Source organism: Enhydra lutris, unplaced genomic scaffold, assembly GCF_002288905.1.
Source record: "Enhydra lutris kenyoni isolate GAN:26980312 unplaced genomic scaffold, ASM228890v2 scaffoldscaffold3, whole genome shotgun sequence".
NCBI classification, from domain to species: domain Eukaryota; kingdom Metazoa; phylum Chordata; class Mammalia; order Carnivora; family Mustelidae; genus Enhydra; species Enhydra lutris.
The window spans coordinates 20,720,752-20,746,266 of record NW_019154087.1 but is presented as its reverse complement, the minus strand read 5'-3'; the positions used below and the strand labels follow the sequence as shown (position 1 = coordinate 20,746,266).

The following is a 25,515-nucleotide window of genomic DNA, read 5'->3' as shown; positions in this document are numbered from 1 at the left end:
TTAATTAAGATTAATGTTTTAGTAGGAACCTGCCTTCGTATCACTTTATGAATAGAGCCTGGAATATAAGTAAACACAAAAGAGATTACTCAAGTTAAAAAAAAAAAAAAAGTTTTCAAGAGTGAATCAGCATTTTCCAGCTGTATTTTTAGCTTGTTATATGAGCATTATATTGCTATAAACCATTAGAATAAGAGTCCAATTCAAAACATACAATCGGAACTTTTTCAAAGACTCTGTTTCATGTGATATATTTTCATGATCTGGGCTTCCTTAACAAAATGAAACCCGCTCTCCCACCCATCACTACCCCTTTAAAATATTGTCTTTGGAATGGTTTTTATGATCTTTCCAATAAGTGCTGGGGTCATTAGCCAAAATCAGAGAGGGAGTATATAAAGCATAGCTAGAAGACCCAGCCTGCCTGGGTTTGAAGCCCATCTCTACTGATTACTAGCTCTGTGCCCTTCTGCAAGTTACTTATCCTCTCTGTGCCTGAGGTTCCTCAGTTGCAAAACATGCCCAGTCATAAAGCAGATTGTATAAAATGGAGAGTTAGTGAGTCAATTATTCACAAAGCCCTCCGTGGGCTCATGGTAGGCTCTCAATAACTGTTAGCTAATATCCCTATAAATGCCCAAAAGAAATCCTCAAATAAATGTTTCAATTTCCAGCAAATGCTTCAATCACCTTCCACATTCATAAAGGCAATGACAAAGGATTCACTGTGTGTGTGTGGTGTGTAAGCGCGCATGCTTGCAATTATCCACTCTTCTCTGAAATTCCCTCCTGATTCTCCCTTAGGAAACCACAATAATTTTTTGACCTAATTGTTATCTCCTTTTATAAAATTTTGGGGGTGCCTGGGTGGCTCAGTGGGTTAAGTGTCTACCTTTGGTTCTGGTCATGATCCCAGAGTCCTGGGATGGAGCCTCGCAGGCTCCCTGCTCAGCGGGGCATCTGCTTCTCCCTCTGCCCCTCCTCACCACCCCCACCCCCGCCTTGTGCTCTGTCTCTTAAATAAATAAATAAAATCTTTAAAAAAATAAAATACACTTTTAACTCTGCAGCTTTAGAGGCATGTTTTGTGATGTAAATTGGGAAAGACAAGTTCTCTCTATAAAGAGACACTTGCCTTCTCAGCATTCTGTGAAAAGTATTTTCACTGCTAAACATAGGTTGAGGGTTGCCATTGTAAGTTAGACTCATCTAGGACAGTATGAAGGCTCGAACTTTGGATGCTTCTTCCTGCAGCTGAATACAGGCGATCCTCATTATTGCAAATTCGCCTACTCACTCAAGTCCATCACTCACCCCAAACTCTATACTCGAAGTCTTCCGTGGTCATTCACGGTCACGTACACAGCAGTGAATAATTTGACTTGCCGATGCCCACGTTCGCAGCTAAGGTCAAACAAGGCAACACTCTGCCTTCTTGTTTCAACTCTCATACAGTAAACAAGCGTCCCTTTTTTGGTCTACTTAGTGCTACATTTTTTGCATTTTTGTGCTTTTTTGTTGGTGATTTCACCATTTAAAACGGCCCCCAGTACTGAAATGCTGTCCAGTACTCTTAAGCGCAAGAAGGCTGTGCCTTACAGAGAAAGCGTGTGTTAGATGAGCTTCATGGAAGCATGAGTTACGGCTGGGAGTTTAATGTTAATGACTCAACAATACATATTAAATAAAGTGTCTTTAAACAGAAGCACGCATAAAACAGGGTCATATATTGATCAGTTGGCAAAACTGTTATGACCAAAGGCTTGCAGAAACCTAACCCTGTACTTCCCCTGCAAGCAATGGTTCAGAATTTGCTAATTCAGTGTTCTCAGACACTTTATGAAATGTGACTACTGCAAATAATGAGAGTTGACCGAACCTCTGACAAAGAACATGGGTTAGAGAGAGACGGTACTAATCTATCTAGGCAACAGACCAAACCCTGGGAAGGAAGAACTTTCTAGAATATAATCCATACTTGATACTAGTTGCTTAGGTGAGTGATTATCTTCTTAAGAAATGTGATCTTTGCTTGGTTTAAAATAAATGCTTGCAAAAATAAACAATTGTATTATCCCAATGTACTTAAAATTCTTCCCTCCTTCCTCTTTTCTTTCTTTTCTCTTTTCCTTTCTTTTCTTTCTTTTTCCTTTCCTTTCCTTTCCTTTTCCCTTTTCTTTTCTTTTCTTTTCTCTTCTTTTCTTATACTGTGAACTCTGCAAAGAGCTTTTGAGTCTTATTACAGTGGAACAATGGACATATGTCCCCTAGAATACAGGGACTTTTGCATCTGAGCCTTATGCTTGCTATATAGTAACCATAGGAAAACCAACAACATTCCTGGATCTCCCAAATAGGAAAACCAACAACATTCCTGGATCTCCCAAACCTGCTTTTGTTCAGGTTCCAAGTATGGAGCAGAATCCGCAGTTACACTGACTTTACACAATGTGTATGTCCAGGCAATACTCTCCACTCGGCCCTGCGCTGAGTAAACCTATAGGTCTGTTTAAGAAGTACAAAAAGCACACCAGGCATCCCCATAATACTATGCTATTTCATCCACTGACTTTATCTGCTTATCTATGCATTCAAATAGCACCTCTGACCTGCTTCTCTGTCGAGACAACACAAATTGCTGGGTGTGACTTAGTCAAGCGTGAGAATGCACATGAACAGGGAAATGTAGCTCTGGCGGTCCAGGGCCAGGAGCAGTCAGTGAGAGAAGGAGGCAGAACACAATCCCAGCAGCCCAGTTTGCTGAGCGCCAGTCCCAGGATGGCAGTAACTGCTCTGAGAGTTACATTAATGTGTTAATGCTCCGAATGATACCCTCAACCATCCCCTTTCATCATTTTCTCCACCTGGAACAACCACATCTGACACATTTCGAAAGACTCCTGACCGGCATCTAAAACTTTAGACACAATGAGAATGGATTCTTCACCTGATTTCTCGATCTGCAGCAAGCCACCTGAATGTAATTTACCCTGTTATTAAATAGGCCATGCCACTCAGCTAATGGCTGTCTTCTGTCAAAACAACTCCCTGAACTATAAAAAGAGTCCAATAAAATGACATTGCCTTCAATGCAAACTAAAGAGATCCCAAATATGCGGATGCAAAAACGGTTTGGCCATTTTATTTATTTATTTTAAAGATTTTATTTGAGAGTGAGAGAGCACAAGCAGGGGGAGGGAGAGAGGAGAGAGAGAGGGACGAGCAGACTTCCGGCTGAGCGGGGACCCCTACACAGGGTGATCCCAGGACACTGAGATCATGACCTGAGCCTGAGACTTAACCAGCTGAACCACCCAGGCACCGCCCTCCCCCCATTCAGCCATTTTAAACACATATCTTCATAATGAAGAATACTGTTCCTCCTGAACATGAATCAAAAGAAAAAATTAAGAGTTTGGATGGCATCTGTGGCCCTACTGAATCAGATTGGACTTACTGAGACTTTTCTGTTGACCTTCAGTTCCCTCCTGCTCTGAGCTGGACATTCCTAGTGTCAACACATGTTCACCAGACTGGATTTGCTTCCCGTGTATTAGACCTAGCAGTAGTCACAGGTGCCAAATCTACAGGCATAGAATATATATATACATATTTTTAATTATTTATTTATTTATTTGACAGAGAGAGATCACAAGTAGGCACAGAGGCAGGCAGAGAGAGAGGCAGGCAGAGAGAGAGGAAGGGAAGCAGGCTCCCCACTGAGCAGAGAACCCGATGCAGGGCTCGATCCCAGGACCCCGGAATCATGACCTGAGCCGAAGACAGAGGCTTAACCCACTGAGCCACCCAGGCGCCCCCACAGAATAGATTTAAAGCACAGGAAACTATCACATAATATGCCATGAGTTTTACCTGTATTTTTACTTTCTTACCCTAGAGCTGGCATATCCATGCATTTAAGTCAATCCCCAAATTTAATGCAGTGAAAAAACACCATTATTTCTGAGTGCATCAACTTCTAGGATACTTGTCTATTAGCCAGTCATTCCTTTCCCTTCTCCATACTTCTAATGTGACCTTATGGACCATATAAGCTAAGAATGTGTAAATTCCAGGTATTTTTAATTTCTGCTTGTACTCTAAGTAAAATGTATAATTAACAAACTAAAAAGAAATAATCAGGGTGCCTGGGTGGCTGAGTCAGTTAAGCATCTGCCTTCGGCTCAGGTCATGATCCCAGGGTCCTAGGATCGAGCCCGCACTGGGCTTCTTGCTTAGCAGGGAGCCTGCTTCTCCCTCTGCTTCCCATCTCCCTTGTACGCACGCTCTCTGTCACACAAAAACATAAAATCTTTAAAAAAATAAAGTTACTAGCTTTCTTTTTCCTTCTAAAAATGACAAAAAATAATATACTGATTAAAAAGAGTGACGTGTCTCCTCAAACTTTTCACATGTTAAGTGGAATATCACAATAAAGAAACATAATTCTCTCAAATACAATTAGGTAAGGGAAGTATTTGACAATATGAAATAATGTCCATCCTATATTAAGGGGGAAAAAAGTCAGGTATAGAAAAATATGGAATGAACTCTGATACTATTTTTGTTAAGAAGAAAAACAGAAATGGACTGATGGAAAGAAAGAATTTTAAAAAGATTTGCACCAAAATGTTAGTGTTTATGTCAAGGTAACATTTTATTTTCTTATTTTTGCTTATTTGTGGTTTCCTAAATTTTCTAAGTGTTATTTAAAACTTACTTACTCCAGGTCTATCCACTGAAAGAAGAAACTACAACTGAATGAAGTTTACTGCTTTTAAAAATATTTCTTTGCATTATCAAAATAAATCCTAATACTCTCTACATAAGTAAAATCACTAGGAAAAAAAAATAAAGATTATAAGTATATCTCCATAATTCTAGGCCTCTGTGTGCATACAATTTCATTGATAAAGCAGAACAACATATACATCAATTTTAGGAAGGATGGTAGAAACAGTAAACCTTTAAACTCAGCTGAACTCATGAGAAAACAAGAGTGTTACTGCTCATTTTCACATGAAAACACTTTAAGGAGCACCTGGGTGGCTCAGTCGGTTAAGCATCTGCCTTCAGCTCAGGTCATGATCCCAGAGATTTGGGATGGAACCCTCCATGGGGCTCCCTGCTCAGCCGGGAGCCTGCTTCTCATTCTCCCTCTTGCTTGTACTCTTGCCTCTTGCCTCCCGCCGGCTTGTACTCCCTCCCTTTCCCTCTCATGGTCTCTCTCAAGTAAATAAATAGGATCTTTAAAAAAATAAAAGAAGAAGAAAAACAATTTCATCTACTAAAGACAAATGGCAAGCTATTGATGGTCTGGCCCCGGATCAATGAAAATATAATTTATAGAAAATTTGGGAAAGCTACTATATTCCAAATATCCTAGACTTGGCATATAAAAAAGAACTGTTACACTGTAGCTACCTAAGGAAAAACAGCTTTGATCTATTACAGCCCATCTACATAGGAGAAACTATAAACAGAAAAAAGAACTTATGTATTCTTTCCACTAAGGGAAATTTAATCCTGGAAGGAGCATCCAGTTGTACCATGTTTTGTCATTTTTCTGTCCTCCACTGTGGGAACAAAGGACAAGCACAATTTACCAGCTTCTGAATCCCGACACCTCGTCCATCTCTCCAGCATCTCTGAGAAAGAAGGGAGCTCTGGACACCAAATGCTTTGTGGGGAAGAAATATTCTCCATGGAAAAGTTTAGTCAGATGATGAACTCTTAGATCTCTGAGGCCAACCATACTCATCTTTAGCCATGAGAGAATTCTCAAAAACATGGCAATCCTTTTTTTTTTTTTTTTTAGTTTATTTCATGTAGTTTTCCACTGTGAGTATTATTTCATCCAGGCAATGCCAGTTCAGAAAAACAACTGTCTGGTTTGCCCGAAATTACTCACGTGAAATAACATCTACCATCTGAGCCCAGCCACCAGTTACAGTGCACTGACCACTTCTTATTGTCACAGCAGAACTAAATAAGAGATTAGCATCAGGGGCGCCTGGGTGGCTCAGTGGGTTAAAGCCTCTGCCTTCAGCTCAGGTGGTGATCTCAGGGTCCTGGGATCGAGCCCCGCATTGGGCTCTCTGCTCTGTGAGGAGCCTGCTTCCCTCTCTCTCTGCCTGCCTCTCTGCCTACTTGTGATCTCTCTCTGTCAAATAAATAAATAAAATCTTAAAAAAAAAAAAAAAGAGATTAGCATCAACATTCGTTTGATTAAAAAAAAAAAAGCCCAGTAATTAGTAGAGGTTTACTTTTTAAATCACCACAATGTTCATATTAGACAGCATTAAAATTGAAGCTTATTTTCAAAATTAATGTGAATATTTATATGCATTTATAGTATGTGAAAATTTGTCTGAATGTTTACGTTATTTATTTATTTATTTCTTATTTGACAGACAGAGATCACAAGTAGGCAGAGAGTCAGGCAGAGAGAGAGAGAGGAGGAAGCAGGCTCCCCACTGAGCAGAGAGCCCGGTGTGGGGCTTGATCCCAGGACCCTGGGATCATGACCTGAGCGGAAGGCAGAGGCTTTAACCCACTGAGCCACCCAGGCACCCCTGAATGTTTAAGTTTATCAAAAGTTTATAACGTGAGGGGCTCATGGGTGGCTCAGTTGGTTAAGTGTCTGTCCTTGGCTCAGGTCATGATCCCAGGGTCTTGGGATGGAGTTCCACATCGGGCTCCCTACTCACTGGGGAACCTGCTTCTCCCTCTCCCTTTGCCTGCCACTGTGCCTACTTGAGCTCTCCCTCTGTGTCAAATAAATAAATAAATAAATCTTTAAAAAAAGTTTATAATGTGAAAAATTTTGTTTTAATGTTTAAAAAGTCAAATACAATCATATAGCCCTTACTCTCTCCTGGCAGGAACTGCATCTACAGTATCCCCAGAGATTGTGCTAGTGAGAACATTTTATGGTTAGTTAATTGTAATTTTGATATTAGGCTGATATAGGCACATTGCTCTAGAATATGAAACTATGTATGCCTTATTTGGGGGTGGTTTTCAAAATTAAAAAAAAAAAATGTCTATAGCAGCAGAAAACTTCCTTAGGGCAAAGTTTCCTGAAAGGAGATTACCTGAAAGGAGATAAATACACATTTTTGTCTTAGGTGACGAAAAGAAAGTCACAAATGTTTAATAGATTAAATATTTAAATTTACTTCCAGAAAAAATATCTTTTGAGGAAATAACGCTCTTAAAAATAATCAAGTCTAAAAAACCTGAAACATAGTAATTATACAATATTTTCCTTAGTACTTAATATTCTTTTTTGCTTCTCTAGGGTATTTCTACCAATCCTTTGGGGTTTTTTTTGCATCCAGAAAGAATACTTAAGTTGTCTATAGCTTAAGAGCGAACTTTTTCTAAATTTACAGAAATGGTAGAACCAAAAGATCAGATCATTTACAGAGACCTTTAAAAACTGTATCCCATATGATTTGGAACCATTCTCTTCCAACTCCCCTTTCCTTTCTCCTGTGCCCTTTTGTTTGCTGGCTGAGACAATGTAGAGGAAAAGACTAATATGGAATGGCAGGTCTCTCTAAACACTGGTAACATGAAAACAAAACAAAATACTACTTTTCCTGTATTCAAATGGCAACCCCCCATCTTTTTCTAAGATGAAGTCCAGAAGAAGCAAGAGTTCAAAGCAATGCCCAAGGTTGATAAAATCTCTGCAAAGCAGTCCTCCTATTAAAAAGCTCTGTCACACTCTTCTTAACCTCCTACCAGGGACTTCACACCAGATTAAGACACACCAGGTTCTGGGGAACCACACAGCATGGCCTCTGGACTCAGCCTTCATTCCAGAAAGAAACAAAATCCTTCCAGCTCTTCTCAACGAGATACGATCTTCCAGGCATTCTGCAATTCTGGAAGTACTTATTAATGATGAATTCCAGGTATGTGTACAGCATCTGTTCCAAGGGGCCACAAGGTCCTTGAGCCAATTATCCTATTCATTTTTTTCTTTCTAGGGACAGGTTTATGTTTAATCTTATATCTCTGTTAGATTAGAGGACTATTGTCCTTGGGGAAACTTTGCCCTATTAGATATATTCTGGAAGCCAAAGCATAAAAGTTGTAATGTTAAAGTCAAATTAATGTCCTTTATCTCTGTCCCCCCCTGCACCCACTTAAAGATTGATAACGCCTCCCTACTAAAAAATAAGCAAACTGTGTAATTTACAATTGGAGAAAGTGAAGGAAATTTTTTGTGACATCATTAGTATGGCTCATGTCTACCTTAATCTGAGAAAGTGTAGTTACTGGAAGGAAGATTGTGCAATTCAATGTCCACAAATTGTGTTTCTGTTTAACCATATTGCTTTTTTAATGTTTATTTAAAAATGCATTAGTTTAAAAAGAAGTATGTTACCTGATACTAAATACACCATTGTAAAATGCAACTTCTACTATAAAAACAGTAAATATGTTATAGTTAATGCAAAAAAATGGAAAAGTAAGACCACATGCATAATCATACCACCCATTCATACTCAGGGTATAACATAAAAATGACTATAGAAAACTAGAAAAGCAAAAGGACAAGTAACCTCTTGGTACAACTATCTTTTACCATTTGAGTATTATTTTCTTCCTGATCTTTGTTCCTTGTGCATACAGTCCTACCCATCCCTCATTGTAGGTAAGTCTTTTAACTTCTTTCTGATTGGAGTAGATGGCTTGAGTGCCTAGAAAAGATCTAATAATCCCCAACAATTAGCACAGTTTCACTAAAAATTAGTCATGATAAATTAATACCCTTTCCTCTTAAAAATAAAATTAGAAGTTTTTTTTGTTTTTTACTGTTTCAGTAAGGCACTGGACAGTGTCCCATGATTCACTTAAGGACAATATAAAGTGTACTGGATAATAAATCAGATATATTTGAAAGTGAATATACAGGCTTGAGTATCCATACAAATACGCATTCATCTGTTTAACACACACAGCATACAACTATGCCAAATTCAGTGACAGGCACTGGTTTCAAAGCTAGAAGAAAAAAATACTCACCCAGTTATGAGTCAAGTTCCTGCAAACCACAAGGGAAGACCCAGTGGATTTTGATGGGTGGGGAGGAAAAGGGATTTTAATTTGCATTTGAATAGATAGCCAGGGATGAGGGCTACTGCCATAGGTAACACTAGGAAGGGGCCTTGGAGCCAGGTTTTAAATGGCCTTTCAAAACAACCAAAACAATGTGGACTAGTCATATAGACAGTGGGGTTTGTAGGGCAGGCGTGACAGGATGGCATCTGACTTCTGCTGAAAGACTAGGAAGACAATAGAGGGAGGAAAGTGAGTGAGGAGACAAAAGGTAGAATGGGAGACTGAAGGAGAGCAGTGATAATGGCCCTGAGCCAAGAGAAATGACCTGAGAGCCAGATCACGAAGGTCTTGGTATGCTGCCCTGAAGCAGACAACAAAGGAAGTTGAGCAAGTTGGAAGAAGTTTAGTTTGTGAAATCAATGGCCTGTGAAGACAAACCCAAAGAATGTCGGATGGAATCAGCATCATCAAGCAGTACTCCCAGTAACAATTACCTGGGAATACCTTTCATTGTACCTGGGCACCTCCATACTCATATGAACATACTCATTCTCAATCTCTGACACGAAGCTTGCTCGTGTACTCTGAAGAGAAACCATCTCCTCTAACTGAGTCTGGCCAAAATATCTGTTGAAGGATCAGGGACACAACATGGTTCTTGATTTTTTTTCTTAACCCCAAACTACCCTCATCAGTAGAAAAAGAACTCAGTACTTGCAAAAAACTAAGTACCAATCAAAATGATGTCACCACAAACAGTGTCAGCAATCAGAACGTACAAGTTCAAAAAAGGATTTCTGCAAATGTGAATGCATGAGCAGTAATTGAAAATCACTACAACTCAAGATAACCCTTGAGGTTCTCTGAGAGTCCTTAAAATTTCCAGAATGTCATATGTACAATAAGAGCTTTGTAATGTTCCAAAGGACCACATGGCCGACCTACCGGTAGATTAAAATTATAATTCTCTCCTCCCCCACCGCTATTCTTTAATACAGACTTTCTCATTTTAATATATATGTACCAAGCTTAAAAAAATTGATTAGCACTTTCCTAGTTGGTCACATTGAATTGTCCAAACCAAAAGCATGGGAGTCCTAATTTTTTGTTTTTCAGAAGTGTCCATGTGGATTATCAGTGGGCTGCAAATAATACACAAGAAATGGCTTAGAAAAGAAAGACTACAGGGTGCCTGTGTGGCTCAGTTGGTTAAGAAACTGCCTTCAGCTTGGGTTATGATCCCAACGTCCCAGGATCAAGTCCCATATAGGGCTCCCTGCTCAGTAGGGAGTCTGCTTCTCCCTCTGACCCTCCACCTCTCATGCTCTCTCTCAGATAAATAAGTAAATAAAATCTTTTAAAAAGAAAGAAAGAAAGAAAGAAAGAGAGAAAGAAAGAAAAGAAAAAAAGAAAACCTACAGAGGGCATAATAGCAATTTTCAAATGCATACAAAACGGTCATTTGGAAGGGGGAATTAAATACAGGTAGAGTCAGCACAAGGACTAATGGAGGAATGACAAGGATACTCAACTTTCAGGTCAATATGTATAACAGCCTTCAACAGTCAGAGCCACCCCCAGTGGAATGGACTGAAGGAGGCTTCTCTAGAACATCCTCAGGTTCTGACAATAGGTGACCAAGTTAAAAAGAAATCGCTTTACCCTGTTAGAAAACTAGTCCTAACAAACATTTGGAAATTCTATCTATAATCTTCTCTGCAGTCAAAAAAACATAGTTTAAGATACTTGATAGCCAGGTGCCTGGGTGGCTCAGTCAGTTAAGCATCTGCCTTCAGCTCGGGTCATGATCTCACCGTCCTGGGATCGAGTCCCACATCAGGTTCACCGCTCGTGGGGAGTCTGCTTCTCCCTCTCCCTCTGCCCCTCCCCCTGCTTGTGCTCTCTCTCCCTCTCTCAAATAAATAAATAGAATCTTAAAAAAAAAAAAAAAAAACCCAAAACTTGATAGCCTGCCTAGGTCTTTCCTTCTAGCCCCCCAAAGTAAAAATGATCAATGATGAGGCAGAAAGATAATCTTCATTTTTTTCCCTTCTGTTTAGAGCCTTTTACATCATGAACACTGAGATGTTCTGAATTCTCAGAACAGAAGCCCTATAGGTTAATGCCACTGATTCTTTTATTGTGGAATGTGTCATGTTTTTTGGAGCCATCGATGAAATAAAAGCATTGATAAAAATGTTTATGTAATTTCAGATTCACTGTGTATTTTTCAATAAAGTAGCACATCATAAAGTATTTCTTTTAACTAGCTAATCCTCATTTATTTATTCTAACTGTTAAGAAGTTAATTCAGCTTATAATGAAAAATTTCAAATGTGTCAGACAGTACATAGCTTTTGAAACGTCTTTTAGGAGGATGTGAGCAGAAAGTTTGAAGCACACTCCTATAATCTAGAATATTCCATGAAACTATCTGGGTTTTCTGACTAAGGTCTAGGGACATCACAATGTCCCTAGACCTTAGTCATCTCCTAATTTCATGTCAATACTAAGTGTTATAGTCCTTCATGGGGCCATTTTTCATCAGAGCAGAATTTCTACACTTCATGAAAATTCCTACCTACAGGACAATAAGAGAAAGCACAGTATAATCGCTCTGACAAATAAACGCTTCTCAAATTTGACCTCAGAAAAAAAATTTTAAATTTCTTCATTTTCTGGACCTTTGGGTCATTTTCCACATTTAACTGCTACTGTTCCAAGTATCTACAAATTCCAAGTATCTACAACATTAGGTCTGAAAGAAGAATTTCTCTACAGTTGATAGGGGCCAAGGGGACAGTCCACTTACAACTTACATATTTATTATCTTAGAAATTAGTTATAAGATACCTCTAAGAGCACAGCACACTTCCCCTCTGCTGTCATCACAAACAGAGGTGCAAGTTGCCCACTGCCAAGCGAACTCCAGGCCTGGATGGGGAGCTGTTGGTTGGTAACCTCAGGAGTCCTCCAGGTGAAATTCAAAACTGGTCCCTTGTGCCTGGAGCCCGAAGAAAGAGGCAGATCACTCCAGACTGGTATGCGGCCGTTTTAAAAAGCAAGGGAATTTACATATGAGGCTGGTCTTCAGAGGCTGCAAGACAGGCAGATCTCCGCCCCTGCCTGCCGGAATCTTAAGAGTTGGTACAAAGGCCTTCACGGGGTTCAGTTGTGTATATAGTCCAGATGGTCTCCCTAAACATGACTCTCTCAAGGCTGCATCCTTGAAGTGGCTTGTGGTATGTGAACAATGGGAGGAACACACATCTCAAAAACAAGGGAGGGAATGATGATCCTGCAAATGCCAAGTCTAGCTTGAGGGTCAACAGGCGGACATGTACCCTTGATGACTCCTTCAACAGGAGCTAAGAGAGGAATAAGCACATGGACGAAAAGCTCCCCCATACCCTGAGAACCCCTAATGGACCTCCTTGTCTCAAGAATGAGAAAACTGGGAACCTTAAAGGACTCCCTTTCAGTTTCTCCACCACGAGCTCACTGAGATTCCGGAACATAAGAGAAAACTGACATGTAATCCTCCCTTATTTTACTTCACTAAGAAATCAAACAGCCATGCTTCTTTCATTGAAATTAGATAGATAGATAGATATCTTTGAGCAGTGACCAAAGACTTACTTGAAGCCCAAACTTGGGAGTTTATAACTCCAAAATTTTCAGCCATTATAATTTCACTTATGGATATAGTGATTTTACCTTCAGTGTGTGTAACACAATAGAGACACTATCATACTCTTGTTGAATAAATTATTAAATGAGATAAACTCAGGTGTTTTATAGGAAACAAATTAGTAATCAGCATCTATTCCCAGGACTGCCTCGATTTCACACTGTTCGTTACGTTGTGATGGAAGATAAAGCATAGATTTTTTGAAAATGTTCCAAATGTTCATGGTAGAGTTGGCCCCCCCCATACTTTTTTAAAAATCACATTTTTATTAACAATATATTCTCTTGCTGGGCTCGTTCAAATTATAGGTTTCTTGACGGCAAAGTCGTCAGATTTTTTTCTTTTTCTTATTTTTTTCCCTCAGTGCCTATCCCTTGGTAGTGGCCCCTGGGTAATGGGCCTTTTTGTCATATTTGGAGAACTGACTGCATAGCCACTTGGGGTGACCTCAGTTCTACCAGAATTTAATTATGATTCCTCCCTTTTTCTTTTGATGCCATAGAGTCTATGCGCAGACAACACTAAAGGTATAATAAAAATTATATATGGTCCTGGACACTGTTCTAAGGACTTAATGTGTAATAAATTGTCTAATAATTCTCCCAACCTGCTAACGTAGATTCCTTCATTAACATCCCCAATACTATTATTATCATCTCTCTATTTAAAGATGGGGGAACTGATGCAGAGGTGCTAATTCATCTGCTAGAGAGATGGTCACTCAGCTGCTATGTGGTTCAACCAGGACTTGAACCCAGACACACTGTCTCCAGAGTCCAAGTGTTTAATACCAACTTGGACTCCAGAGTCCAAGTGTTTAATACCATGGTTTAACCACCACGCTAGAATACCACAGCGCACACTCATCACCACACCTGTGGAAAACTGAAAAATAAATGCAAATAAGAGAGTCTAAAAATGTGTAGGATGTCCAAGGGGCCACTCGTTCTCCCTCCACACTGAAGCCCAGTCTCCAGGCTTTCTCCCCTCTTTCCCTTCTTCCCTGGGGCTGTTGCCTTACAGGTTATTTATAGAGAGAGAAGCAGAGTTGCTTTCCTTAATTTAGAGGGTGATGAAAAATACATTTCTATTTCATATATTAAACTAGTTGCCAGAAGTCACTCTAGAGAAGAAATTATTCACGACAAAGTTGTCATGCTGGACAAAAGTGAATATCCTTAATATATTCCAAGTGTAAGCAAATAATAGCTAACTAGGAAAGGCCCAGTAGAGAGAACTTATAAAAGCAAGTGGAAAATACACCCAAATAAATTGTCTGGATCTTACTACAAAACAAATAAATATAAATTAAAGCAATGAGATATCCTATTGTGCATGAACTTATCAAAGATTTTTAAAATGTGATCATCTTTAGGGCTAAGAAGGACATGAAAACTGTCCTTCCTTGCTGGAGTGCAAACTGGTTCCACTTTTCTACACATCAGCCAAGCTGTAGATATCATAAACCTTAAAAAGAGGTAATTCCCCTGCATTACAGTTCATATTTATACAAAGGAAAATACCAGATAAGTTAAAAAATTAATATGCAAAGATAATCAGAGGACTAGTTCTAATAGCAAAATCTTAGGCACTTAACATGTTCAACAGTAGGCAATGGTTACCTGAATTAATTTTGAGTCCAAACAATACCAAACAATAACATATATGGAAAATACACTTATGGAGAGGTTTTAGCGGTATGTTGATAATGTAAAGAGGGAAATATGTAACATAAGAATTGTAATGAGATGATATATTAAATGTAAAGTGCCCACTGCAGTCCCGGCACGCAATAAAGAACTCAATCTATCAACAGTTTGCACTGAATGATCTAAAGTATATCAAAACCTTGGAAACAAGGCTGAAGGAAATGTGGCAAAAGAACAGTGGATGCCTCTGGATAAGAAAGATGTTTTATTGCCCACATCTTTACGTTTTCTAATGCTTTCATGTCTTTTTCCTACAGTATTTCTTTCTATAGAACGAGATCAAGGACTTAAAACTCATGAACAAAACAAGTAAAAGTACATTTTAATTCTTCACACTGCAGGAACACACCTCAAAGAACAGGGACATCCCCGACCCACACATCTTTTTTTTTTTCCTTCTGGCAACAGTGGGTGGCTATTTACCCTAGCTACTAAAACCTGCCTGGAAGAAAGAAGGGTATAGTCAGCGCCAGGTGGAAACAAATTCCTGGAGTCTAGAACCAAGCTGAATATATGAGGCTCGTGGAAGAGAAGCAGACAGAAAGCATGCTTTACACAAAAGGTTCCCAATTTGTTGTTTGCTTGTGGCAAAACTGGAATTGTTTATGACAGAAGCAACATTAAAGGTGACATGGCTTTCCCCACTCCTAAAAGTGTTGATAGATGAACACACACTATTCAGGAAATACTTCTTAATGATTAAGGCATTTAATCATTTTTAATTGTTTTAATCATTTTTAATCATTTAATCATTTAATTTAGATACTTATGTATCTACCTAGTTTAATGTTCACTACAACATTTAGAGGTGTTTTTCATAGTGACCCTGGCCTGCCGTGTTCAGGATCCCTTAGGAAAAATTTTTTAGAGGCACTTGGGAGATTCTTGACTAAAACCACAATTTCCTTCTGTGTTTACAGTGCTTCAAGTGACCAAGTGCACTGTTTATTGAGTATTTATTCCTATTCAAATGAGGGGATGATAGAGGCCTCAGTGACAAATTCTTCATCTGGCCTGGAGCCCATTCCTCCATTTTTAATCCCTACCTGCAAATCCCAACTTGTATAACCACACTGAGCCTCATTTCCTGTCCTAAGAAATCAAAAAACATAATACATCGAAGGGTGATTGGGAGGATGTAACAGTTAACACATGTAAGCATTTTAAGAGAATGCCTGCGGGGCACCTGGGTGGCTCAGTGGGTTAAGCATCCCACTCAGGTAATGATCCTGGGATTCTGGGATTGAGCCCTGCCACAGGCTCCCAGTTCAGCGGAGAGTCTGCTTCTCCCTCTCCTTCCACCTCTCACCCTGCTCGTGCTCTCTCTCAAATAAATACATAAAATCTTAAAAAATAAAAATAAAAAAGAATGCCTGCCATCAGTAAACAATTACGTACCAACTATTAGTATCATTACTCTAAAATAAAGAAAATCTACCCTACTTTTAAAGATCTTTAAATTAAGTCTGCCAAGAAGTCATAAAATTGAGAGGAAACTATAGACATTGATATTTACAGTACATTTACTAAGCTTCCTTCCCTTTTATTGTAATGATAACCACTACTAGTCCAGCTTTTAAATGTTTAATGCACCCAAAGACTTTACTAGAAATCTCACACATTTAATAAAAAAAAAAAAAAAGTTTTGGGAGTAAACCTTTTCAACTAGCTCCTATTTCCCCACTGTGCCTCCTAAAACAAGATCATAAAATTCTCAACTTCAAAACATTCAACTCCACTGAACTCACTACACCCAAATGAGTCAATTACCCCAGTGAGAGTGGGCCTAGTATCCTAAAGCTTTCACATTTTATTAACACCAGCTTTTGAACAGAAGGAATAACTGAGTCTACGAGACAAAAAGTAAAACAAAACAAAACAAAAAACCCAAAACTTGAAGGTTTCAGCCATTATTAACTATTTTGAAGATTTTTTAAATTTATTAATAATCGGGAAAAATCCAAGTACTGATCGGGATCGAACAAATTAATTAAATATTCAATTTTTGTGGTTTTAAAATATTTATTAAAATCAAATTATTGGGGCACCTGGGTGGCTCAGTTGGTTAAGCATCTGCCTCCGGCTCAGGTCATGATTCCAGGGTCCTGAGATGGAGCTCTGCATTGAGCTCCCGGCTCAGCGGGGAGCCTGCTTCTGCTTCCCCCTCTCCCTCTCCTTTTGACTGCCGTTACCCCTGCTTGTGCTCTCTCTCTGTCAAATAAAAAAAATAATAATAAAATAAAATCTTAAAATCATTATTTAACTTAGTTTTAAAAAACATTGATAAAAGTCAAGGGGCACCTGGGTGGCTCAGTCATTGGGGTCTTGATCTTACCGTCATGGGCTGAAGCCATGTGTTGGGCTCCATACTGGGCATGGAGCCAACTTTTAAAAAAATTGACAAAAAGCAAGTAAATTGGGACCTGTTTTGCAAATTTTAGAAGTATGTCCAGTTCAGCAAGGTGCTCTTTAAATAGCAAGAAATAGAAAAGACATGGTCTATAATAGGGTATCAGTTTTCATTTTTTGAAAGTCACTTTGGGACGCCTGGGTGGCTCAGTGGGTTAAGCTGCTGCCTTTGGCTCAGGTCATGATCCCAGCATCCTGGGATCGAGTCCCACATCGCGCTCCTTGCTCAGCAGGGAGCCTGCTTCTCCCTCTGCCTCTGCCTGCCACTCTATCTGCTTGTGCTCACTCTCGCGCTCTCTCTCTCTGACAAATAAATAAATAAAATCTTTAAAAAAAAAAAAAAAGAAAGTCACTTTAACGTCCTTATGTGTATGTGTGTACTTTTCTAGGTAAATGCCTGTACCTCTCCTAACAAAAATATGTAACATGCATTTCATGGGTTTTTTTCATAATCTTCAAAGAATAATGTATACTGTCCATTAAGAGTTAATGAATTCAAAAGTCAATTCAAAAATTCAGCCCCAGAACTCAAAGGATCAATTAAAAAAACAAAACAAAACAAAACACTAGCCCCAAGGATGGGTGTTAATAAAGTTAAAGGTTGGGCTAAAACATTTGAAATTTATCTTTAAGAAAGATTTAAGATTTAAGAAAGGGGGTTTATCTTTAAGAAATTTATCTTTAGGGGTGCCTGGGTGGCTCAGTGGGTTAAAGCCTCTGCTTTCAGCTCAGGTCATGATCCCGGGGTCCTGGGATCAAGCCCCGCATCGGGCTCTCTGCTCAGTGGGGAGCCTGCTTCCTCCTCTCTCTCTGCCTGTCTCTCAGCCTACTTGTGATCTCTGTCAAATAAATAAATAAAATCTTTATAAAAAAAAAAAAAGAAATTTATCTTTAAAGATAAATTTAAAGATAAAGAAATTTATCTTTAAGAAAGATTAAAGATTTAAGAAAGGGGGTTACACCTATTTCATTTAAAATATGTGATCATAGGGTGCCTGGGTGGCTCAGTGGGTTCAAGTCTCTGCCTTCCGCTCAGGTCATGATCCCAGGGTCCTGGGATCGAGTCCCACATCGGGCTCTCTGCTCAGCAGGGAGCCTGCTTTCCTTCCTCTCTCTCTCTGCCTGCCTCTGCCTACTTGTGATCTCTGCCTATCAAATAAATAAATAAAATTTTAAAAAATATATGTGATCATAAACCTAAATAAAAACAGTTGAGATCCCCCAGCCTAAAAGACATTCTGTCAGTGATATTCCCTTAACCATATTGCAATTAGTTATAAAATTTTTAGAAAGAAAACCACCAAAATATGAAAATCTGGAGGAAATAAAATTATTAGAAAAATTAGAAAATTATCCATCCAGCAAAATTCCTTGTAATCAGTATGCCTTATTCATCTCAGCAAAGGAAAGTGTAAATCTTTTTCACTTGTACATTTGGAGGGGAGGGAGCAGACAAGCATTAAAGTTAAATTGCAGAAAGTTCACAGCGAGTAACCAATTAAACAGAAGTTTTTCCTAAAAGTATTTGTCATTCCAACATACTAGGGTAAAGAACCTTAAGACTAAAAATTTTGAGTGCTCAGTATCTAAATGAATCATGATAAACACACAAGCTTGAACCTTGATGACTTACATGGACCCAATGTTGTGCAATGGTTTTCACTCAACAGGCTTAAAAGTACAAATTCATTTTTGACTCTAGAACAATAATTTTTTAAAAAAGAACGAATCTATTTCTAAAATAAAATGATCGTAAGTTAAATATAATTAAGGATGCTACTTAAGTTCTGCAAATAACTAGGCCGAAAGTTACACATTTGTACTAGCCTGTTTGTGTAGTCTGAATACAGATAAAGTTATGAACCTTAATATTCCAATAAAGCCATGTTATATTTTCATTCAAGTTTTCTAGGGTTATCAATAGAAATGTGTCTGTGGTATACATAGGTAATTTTTCTACTAAATGCCTGTGCTCTTTTAACAAAGGTAAGTGGAAAGTAAATGGGAGCAGGAAGATTTGAAGGTAGGGACTAGAAGATAGAACAGGTAAAGGTAAAGAACTAAGGCAAAGTTTGTGGACTGCTGTCTGGCTCTTATTAATGAAGGCCAGTCCAGCTCACCTATGTCCTTACATGAAACATTATGTGGATCATTGAGTCAATTTTTAGATAATTCATTTCAGAAAATACTTGCACTACCCCACTTCTTCCCCTAAGAGGCCTGACGTGACCTCTGAAAATGCTTCATCCCAAAAACCCTACAAAATCATGCAAATCAAGAGGTTCAGATCTGTGTACTCACTTTAGGAACATATATGTAACTGCCCAGGCCAATGAGGGTATGCATATCCAAAAAGCCACCAAGTATCTGAAAGATGTCACTTTGCAGAAGCAGTAAATGCCATTCTGTCGCTATCATGGTGAAGTTGGTAGGTGTGCCCAGGCACCCAGGTAGGTTTGCCAAACAGTGGGGCTGGACACAGGGTTGGTGGCCCCAGAAGAGTGCTGATATCAGAGAGTAATGCTGAACTTAAGGGTTTAGATGTCGATTCTCTGGTCACTGAGCACATCCAGGTGAACTAAGCCCCCAAGATGCATTGAAGAGCAAAGAACTTAGAAGGCTCGTGGTTGAATTAATCCATATGTGAGCTCTCCTTACCACACCAAGATTTCCTTACTGAAAAAGAGCTGATTGTTCCTAAACCAGAAGAGCTTACAAAGAATAAAAAGATATCTCAGAAGAAACTGAAGAAACAAAAACTCATGGCCCAGGAGTAAATTCTGCACAGAATAAATGCAAATAAAAATAGAAAGAGGATGTCGGTTATCTATTATGAAACATATTTTAAATATCCTCAAAAAAAAAAAAATACTTGGACCTAAAATATCCAGATCACTGAAGCAAAGATGAATTCTTGAATTAACTGAATAGTGTCACACTCCTTCTTTTTGCTTCATCAGCTAAAGACTGACTAGATGGGTATTTTATGCCCTCCTAAGTATTTCTAAGTCTCCATCCCTCACCTCCACCCCACAACATTTCCACTGTTTAACTTGAAAGAATCTTCTTTCAAGAAGTATGCAAAATAACTCTCAGATCTGGAGAGGTCTTAGATCACATCTGACCATGTGATCCTGATACCTTTAGAATTATCATCACCTAACATTAAAAGCAACAAGCGACAAGCCTTATTCACAAAACTCAACCTTCAATTTAACAAAAGGCCCTATGTAAAAATTTTAGCATCACATGCTATTATTTATAACTAATGCAAATATAGGGATGGATAATATGATCATAAAATAATTTCCATCATCCCTGGAATCCTAAAATACCAAGGACTGTGTGAAAATACATAATTTTTAAAAAGATACATAAAAGTTCAGATCAGACCTCCCACACACTTCATTATTTTCTAACACCATAACATAGATTGTATTTTTCTTCTCTGTACATATTCTCAGTCTTCTCATTCTTAACCTAGTGCTATTACACCGATATCCCAGCGCTCTCTAAAGCTTATTGAATGACATGCTGAATTCCTCACTTAGGACTTTTCAATCCTAAGACTAATATGAACTGTGATTCCCCAAGGTGGCAAGAAACATGAGTATTATATGGACACAGTATTTTTCTAGATAGCTGACCAAATTTGTATTTGCTATAGTGGCACAGATTAAATGAGACTCTGGTCTTTCCTGTTTCATGAGAGCAGACTGCACTATTCTCCACCCATGTTTTCTATAAACGAATATAGCAGATCACAAGGATTTTAGGGATCGATGCAGAACAACTGTCACTACAGGATAAACAACAGCTTAATAATTTGCCTGCATTTTAAAAGTTTGACATGCCTTATGATGCTCTATTTTGAGTAAAATACTAAGGCTTATGATGTTCTTATATGTGTTCCTTTAATACAGAAATTATACATCATGTTACTTTCTGAGCCTCCCATATAACAATGTACACTTCCTTTTAAATAGTGTTTCTTACATTTTTTTTCTTAGTCAAAACAAATTTGAGGATCCCAAGATTTCCTTGGGTAGTACTTAATCTTAAAAAATCCTACACTAGCTTGTAGACCCTAAAATACAGAACACAAAATGTAAACAATTAAACCTTTATAACCAATACCTCGGTGGGAGGAGTGGAGAAAGTCAGAAAAATATACAAAGCATTGAAAGGCTGCATATGTGAAGGATGCCAGAGAGGAGCGGGGGAGGGCCTCATGAGGTTCTAGGCAAGCCCTGTGATGACGTCACCTCACAGCCATAATGTTACAGCAGTCAGCACAGGCCTCCTGTTTTCCTATTGGTGAACACCGTGTCAGCCGACATCAGAAGATAATCATCACTGGCCAGACAATTACAACTGGAGCGACTAACTAGCATCCACCGCTGTTAGCACAAACCTGGCAGGCTGCTGAGAGAGAAGGCAGAGCCCAGCTGCCCTTCTCACTCAATGAGTTTCATGTCGCCTGGCCTTACCAGTCACTATGTGATTTCACTCCCTTGCTAGCAGCACTTATAAATTAAATCAGCTATTGGTGAAAATAACAGGTAAAGGTGAGACATCTCATTAAAGGACAAAATGCCTTTCTTTTCAATGTTGTGAAATCGCAGACAGAGATTTTCAGTGTAGAACTGGCAGTCAAAAATGCTACTGGGCATGCATGCATTTTCCTCTACCTCTACCTCATCTAACAAAGTCGTGTGTATTGGATAACGTTACCGGAGATATTTTTTAACTTGCCGTGTAGTTTCAAGATGAGGTCTCAGGATGATTCTCCAAGGAAATATATTTATTACTTTGCATTTCAATTGCTGCTCTATTATACATGGAACTATTTGACAGAAAATTAAAAAGGTCTCTAGTACTTATCCTGTGTTTAGAACAATGAGTATAGGATTAATCATTTGTTAAGGCAGCAATAAACCTGATAAGCTTGCCACAGTTGAACACTGTAGTGTTTATACAAATACCACTCCAAAATAAGGGAGCCTTAACATTAATATTTAATAAGGTAATGAATATGGATTATAGGATATGTTTAATAAACTACACTTATTTAAGATCCTCTTAAATAATGCAAAGTAGGGCAGACAGCATACTGACAAAACAGCACTCCTGGCCTTTCTCACAATTCTTCAAAATGAGCTCATCTTTGAGAGAGGAGTTTTAATTTTCTAAATTAACAAGCTTTTTTTGAAGTCATATCTAAGACATTTTTAAGGACAAGTGCAAATGATTCTCAAATGACAGAGTAGATGCTTCACAACATTTTGTTTTTCCCCCAGAAGCTATTTCAAACCATTTTGAACAGGTAAGGCTTTGGTTTCCTAAACTTCCCCTGCCCCCAGGGGTGGTCTAAGCCTGGGTTATGGAGCTCCCTACTCCTGTTAACAAGGGCAAAAAAAAAAAAAAAAAAAAAAAAAAAAAGTCGTTCTTACACACCTTAGTCAAGACTTTGTGCTTTTGGGATTTGGGGGTGGGGTCTGGGAGGTTTAGAAAACTGGATCCCCAGGATATTGGGAGAAATGCACACACACACCCCCTCCATAAAAAGGAGAAAGCAAGACAATTAAGGTCAGGAAGACATGCAAAGAGTAACAGCCTGAAAGGCTTTTTCACTGCAAAAGGCAAGCTAAAAAAATAGGGTCCACAAAGAAAAAGAAAGGGAAAAATCCCAGTAGGTGACTATGATATAGTATTCAAACGCAGGGGGAAGCTAAATATGCTAAAGTTCGTGTATTAACAGGTAGTGCTGGCAACAAAATGGGCACCAGTAATCATTTTAACTCACTGGATAAGAATCTCCCCCAGCATCTGCCACGTACAAAGCGCCTTCAACGTGCTCCGAATGAGACAAGAACCATGCCCTAAAGAGCTGATGGTCTGGTAGGAAGGAGGCACCGGCAGACATGTAAATATTCATATATATGAGTAAAAAGCCAGGAAAGATGTTGCCAGAAGAACGGTTCGTAAAGAGCTAGAAGGAAACCAGTGGTGAGAGCTCAACAGGAGAAAATAACTTTGGGGCACATTTTGGCCATTTTCAGTCCCAATGAGGGCTGGGCCCTGTCTGGCTCATTGTGTGCTTGTTGAGTGGATGGATAAAAGAAGCGGGAAATGGTTACCTGGCCTCAGAGAAAAGGCAACCCATAAATATGGACCTATGGACCTTGGTGGTGCAAGGGGTGGCTGGCCAAACATGAATAGGGGTAGCCACGGCGAGGGGACGCCGGTTCCAGAAAGGCAGGCTCAGTAAAGGTGCAGCAAGCTGGAGACAAGGGAGACTCGATGGGCTCGAGTGGTATGGCAAGAGAACATGACAAACAGCTGCAGAGAAGACCCCGCAGCACAGTGGGCCCGCCACGCCGCTCCGAGCGCCGGCAGCCTCAGGCCCCCGCCCCCGCCCCGCCTTCAGCACCACCCTCTACGCGGGAGGAAGTGCCTCCGGAGAAGGTCCACAGGCCGCATGGGCGGAGAGGGGTCGCCTCCCCAAGCGCCAAAGGCCTTTCAGTGTCTGCACTCCTACGGGATCCAGCCTCGAGAAGGTGTACCATCACCTTTCCGACCCACCCTCGGCGCTCGTCCGCCCAGGAGGGGCCTCAGCCCCGCGCCCCAAGTGCTCGCCGCACTACCAGGGCTTCGGAGCGGATCGTGTCCCCCTGCCAGCTTCCGGCTCCGGCCAGACGCGGCCTTCGGGCCCCCTCACGCCCCGCACCCAGTGCAGTCCCCAGCCCAGCCAGAGCGGGTGTGAGTGCGCCGAGCCCTCCACACCCGCCCCCAACGGGCCGGGCCCAGCCGGCGCGCCCCTCGTAAGGGGCGGGCTCGGCCCGGCTGCAGCCGCAACTGGCCAGCGGGCCTCGGCCGGGCGGGCTGAGCGGGAGGAGGCAGGCACCGCAGCAGACTCCCCGGGCCGGTCGCAACTGGGGACCGAGGAAAGGAAGTTGAACCTCCCTCCACCGGCTCCGGCCCGCGGCACCCCCTCCTACTGCACCAGCCAGCCCCGGCCCGCGGCGCGCCCGCGTCTTTCGTTTCCCATTGATAAGAGGGGGGAGGGAAGGCAGGTCGTGACGCCGCGGGGCACGCGCACTCGCGCACGCGGCAGCGGGCGGGATCCCTTGGCGCCGGAGAGCCCCTCAGCCCAACCCTCCCATCCAGCCCCCGGGAGGCTGCAGGCCGCTGCCCAGCTCCGGGGTTGTTGAGCGTGCACTTTACTGATCGCCAGACCCGGGCTCAAGGAGAGGACCGGAATGTCTGCCCCAGCACCTTGGTCTACAAGAAAGAAGCGAGATGAGCACACCCTCCCCTGTTAAATATTGCAAGGTGACACAGGATCTCCTCCCACACAGGGATTTTTCAAAAGGACTGGCGGAGGGAACACACTAAACAAGCAGGACTCTTTCCCTATTAGAAGTGTGTCTGGGGAAGAGCCCCCAAGGACTTTGCGGACCGAGGGGTTTTTAATCCGTGTCTCAACTCCAATCAACAGCTTCCTACTGAATTAGAACTGAGTGGGTCCAAAAGGCGTTCCCGTAAAACAGAAACTTAATAATGGCGTGGCTCCACTCGCTCGGGTTCATTCATTTTTATTACTGTTTTCATTGTCCCCTCCCCCCACCGCCCCCGCCTCTTAATGAAACCGGAAAGGGATCCGCGTGGAGAGAGGGGTTCAGGAAAGGAGAAATCCGGCCGGGGAGCTGCAGAGAGTAGGGCAGTGAAGTAGGAGGGCTGCAAGGAGAAAGGAAGGACACGAGGGATGGGGAGAGGGCGAGGACCAGAGAGCGCCGGCGGGAGAGGGTTAAACGGAGCAGAAGCCTGGGTCCTTCCTCCACTGCCTTTCACACTCAGCTTGCGGGAGGCCAAGAGAGAAAACCCAAATCTAGATGAAAACCAGAAGGTAGCTCAGGTGCAGAATCTGGACTGGGGCATCTCTCCCGCCTTCCGTGTCGCGCAGACATCTACTCTGTACACGCATGTATATTCTATGTTATATAATCTATGGTAAAGATGTATGTGTAGCCACGGTTCACACAGGGGCACTCACAGACCCACGCGCTTCATGCAGCCCCGGTGGTTCCTGCACCCGGGGGACCCGGGAACTCAGCGACCAGCTCTCTGCTGCCGGCGATTCATCGCCCCATTCACGCCCCAGACAGAAAACACCGACATTAAGGCGCACCGGGAATACGTGCAGGGCTCCGGGGAAGAGTGTCACGCGAAAGCATCACCTACCAGTTTTCCTGCATCCACTGGATGGCTTCATTCTCGTTGAACTGCTTTTCGAATTCATATTCTTGTAAAGTCAACACTGACATGTTCATTGGGGCTGATCTTCGGAGTCGCTACGTGTTCTCTACACAAAATAAAATAATCTGTAAAGCGCTTGATTTCGAGTGCTCTCCTGTCTGTTTTCCCCACCCCCCACCCCCCGAGGTCTTCCCCTCTCCGCTGGATCTGCGGGGGCCGGCCTCTCCCAGCCTCTCTCAGCTACATCCAGGGTCGAGCATTGCCTGTGCCACGGCTCCCAGCTCCTCGCTCCTCGCTCCGCGGCTCTCCTCCTCCCGGCGTCCGCATCCACCGTCGGAGGAAATGAATGCCTTGCGGTCTTAGTGCCCG

General features: G+C 41.1%; 1 protein-coding gene across 1 annotated transcript in view; it reads right to left on the bottom strand.

Moving 5' to 3' along the window:
- Nucleotides 1-25,311, bottom strand: part of LOC111155573 (ELOVL fatty acid elongase 6) — a 132,903-nt gene extending 107,592 nt beyond the window's left edge. The window contains exon 1 of the mRNA XM_022515821.1: nucleotides 25,132-25,311. Coding sequence (XP_022371529.1) covers nucleotides 25,132-25,220 — 89 coding nt within the window. The 5' untranslated portion in view covers nucleotides 25,221-25,311. The remainder of the gene's footprint in view (nucleotides 1-25,131) is intronic.
- Between the last annotated feature and the right edge of the window lie 204 nt (nucleotides 25,312-25,515).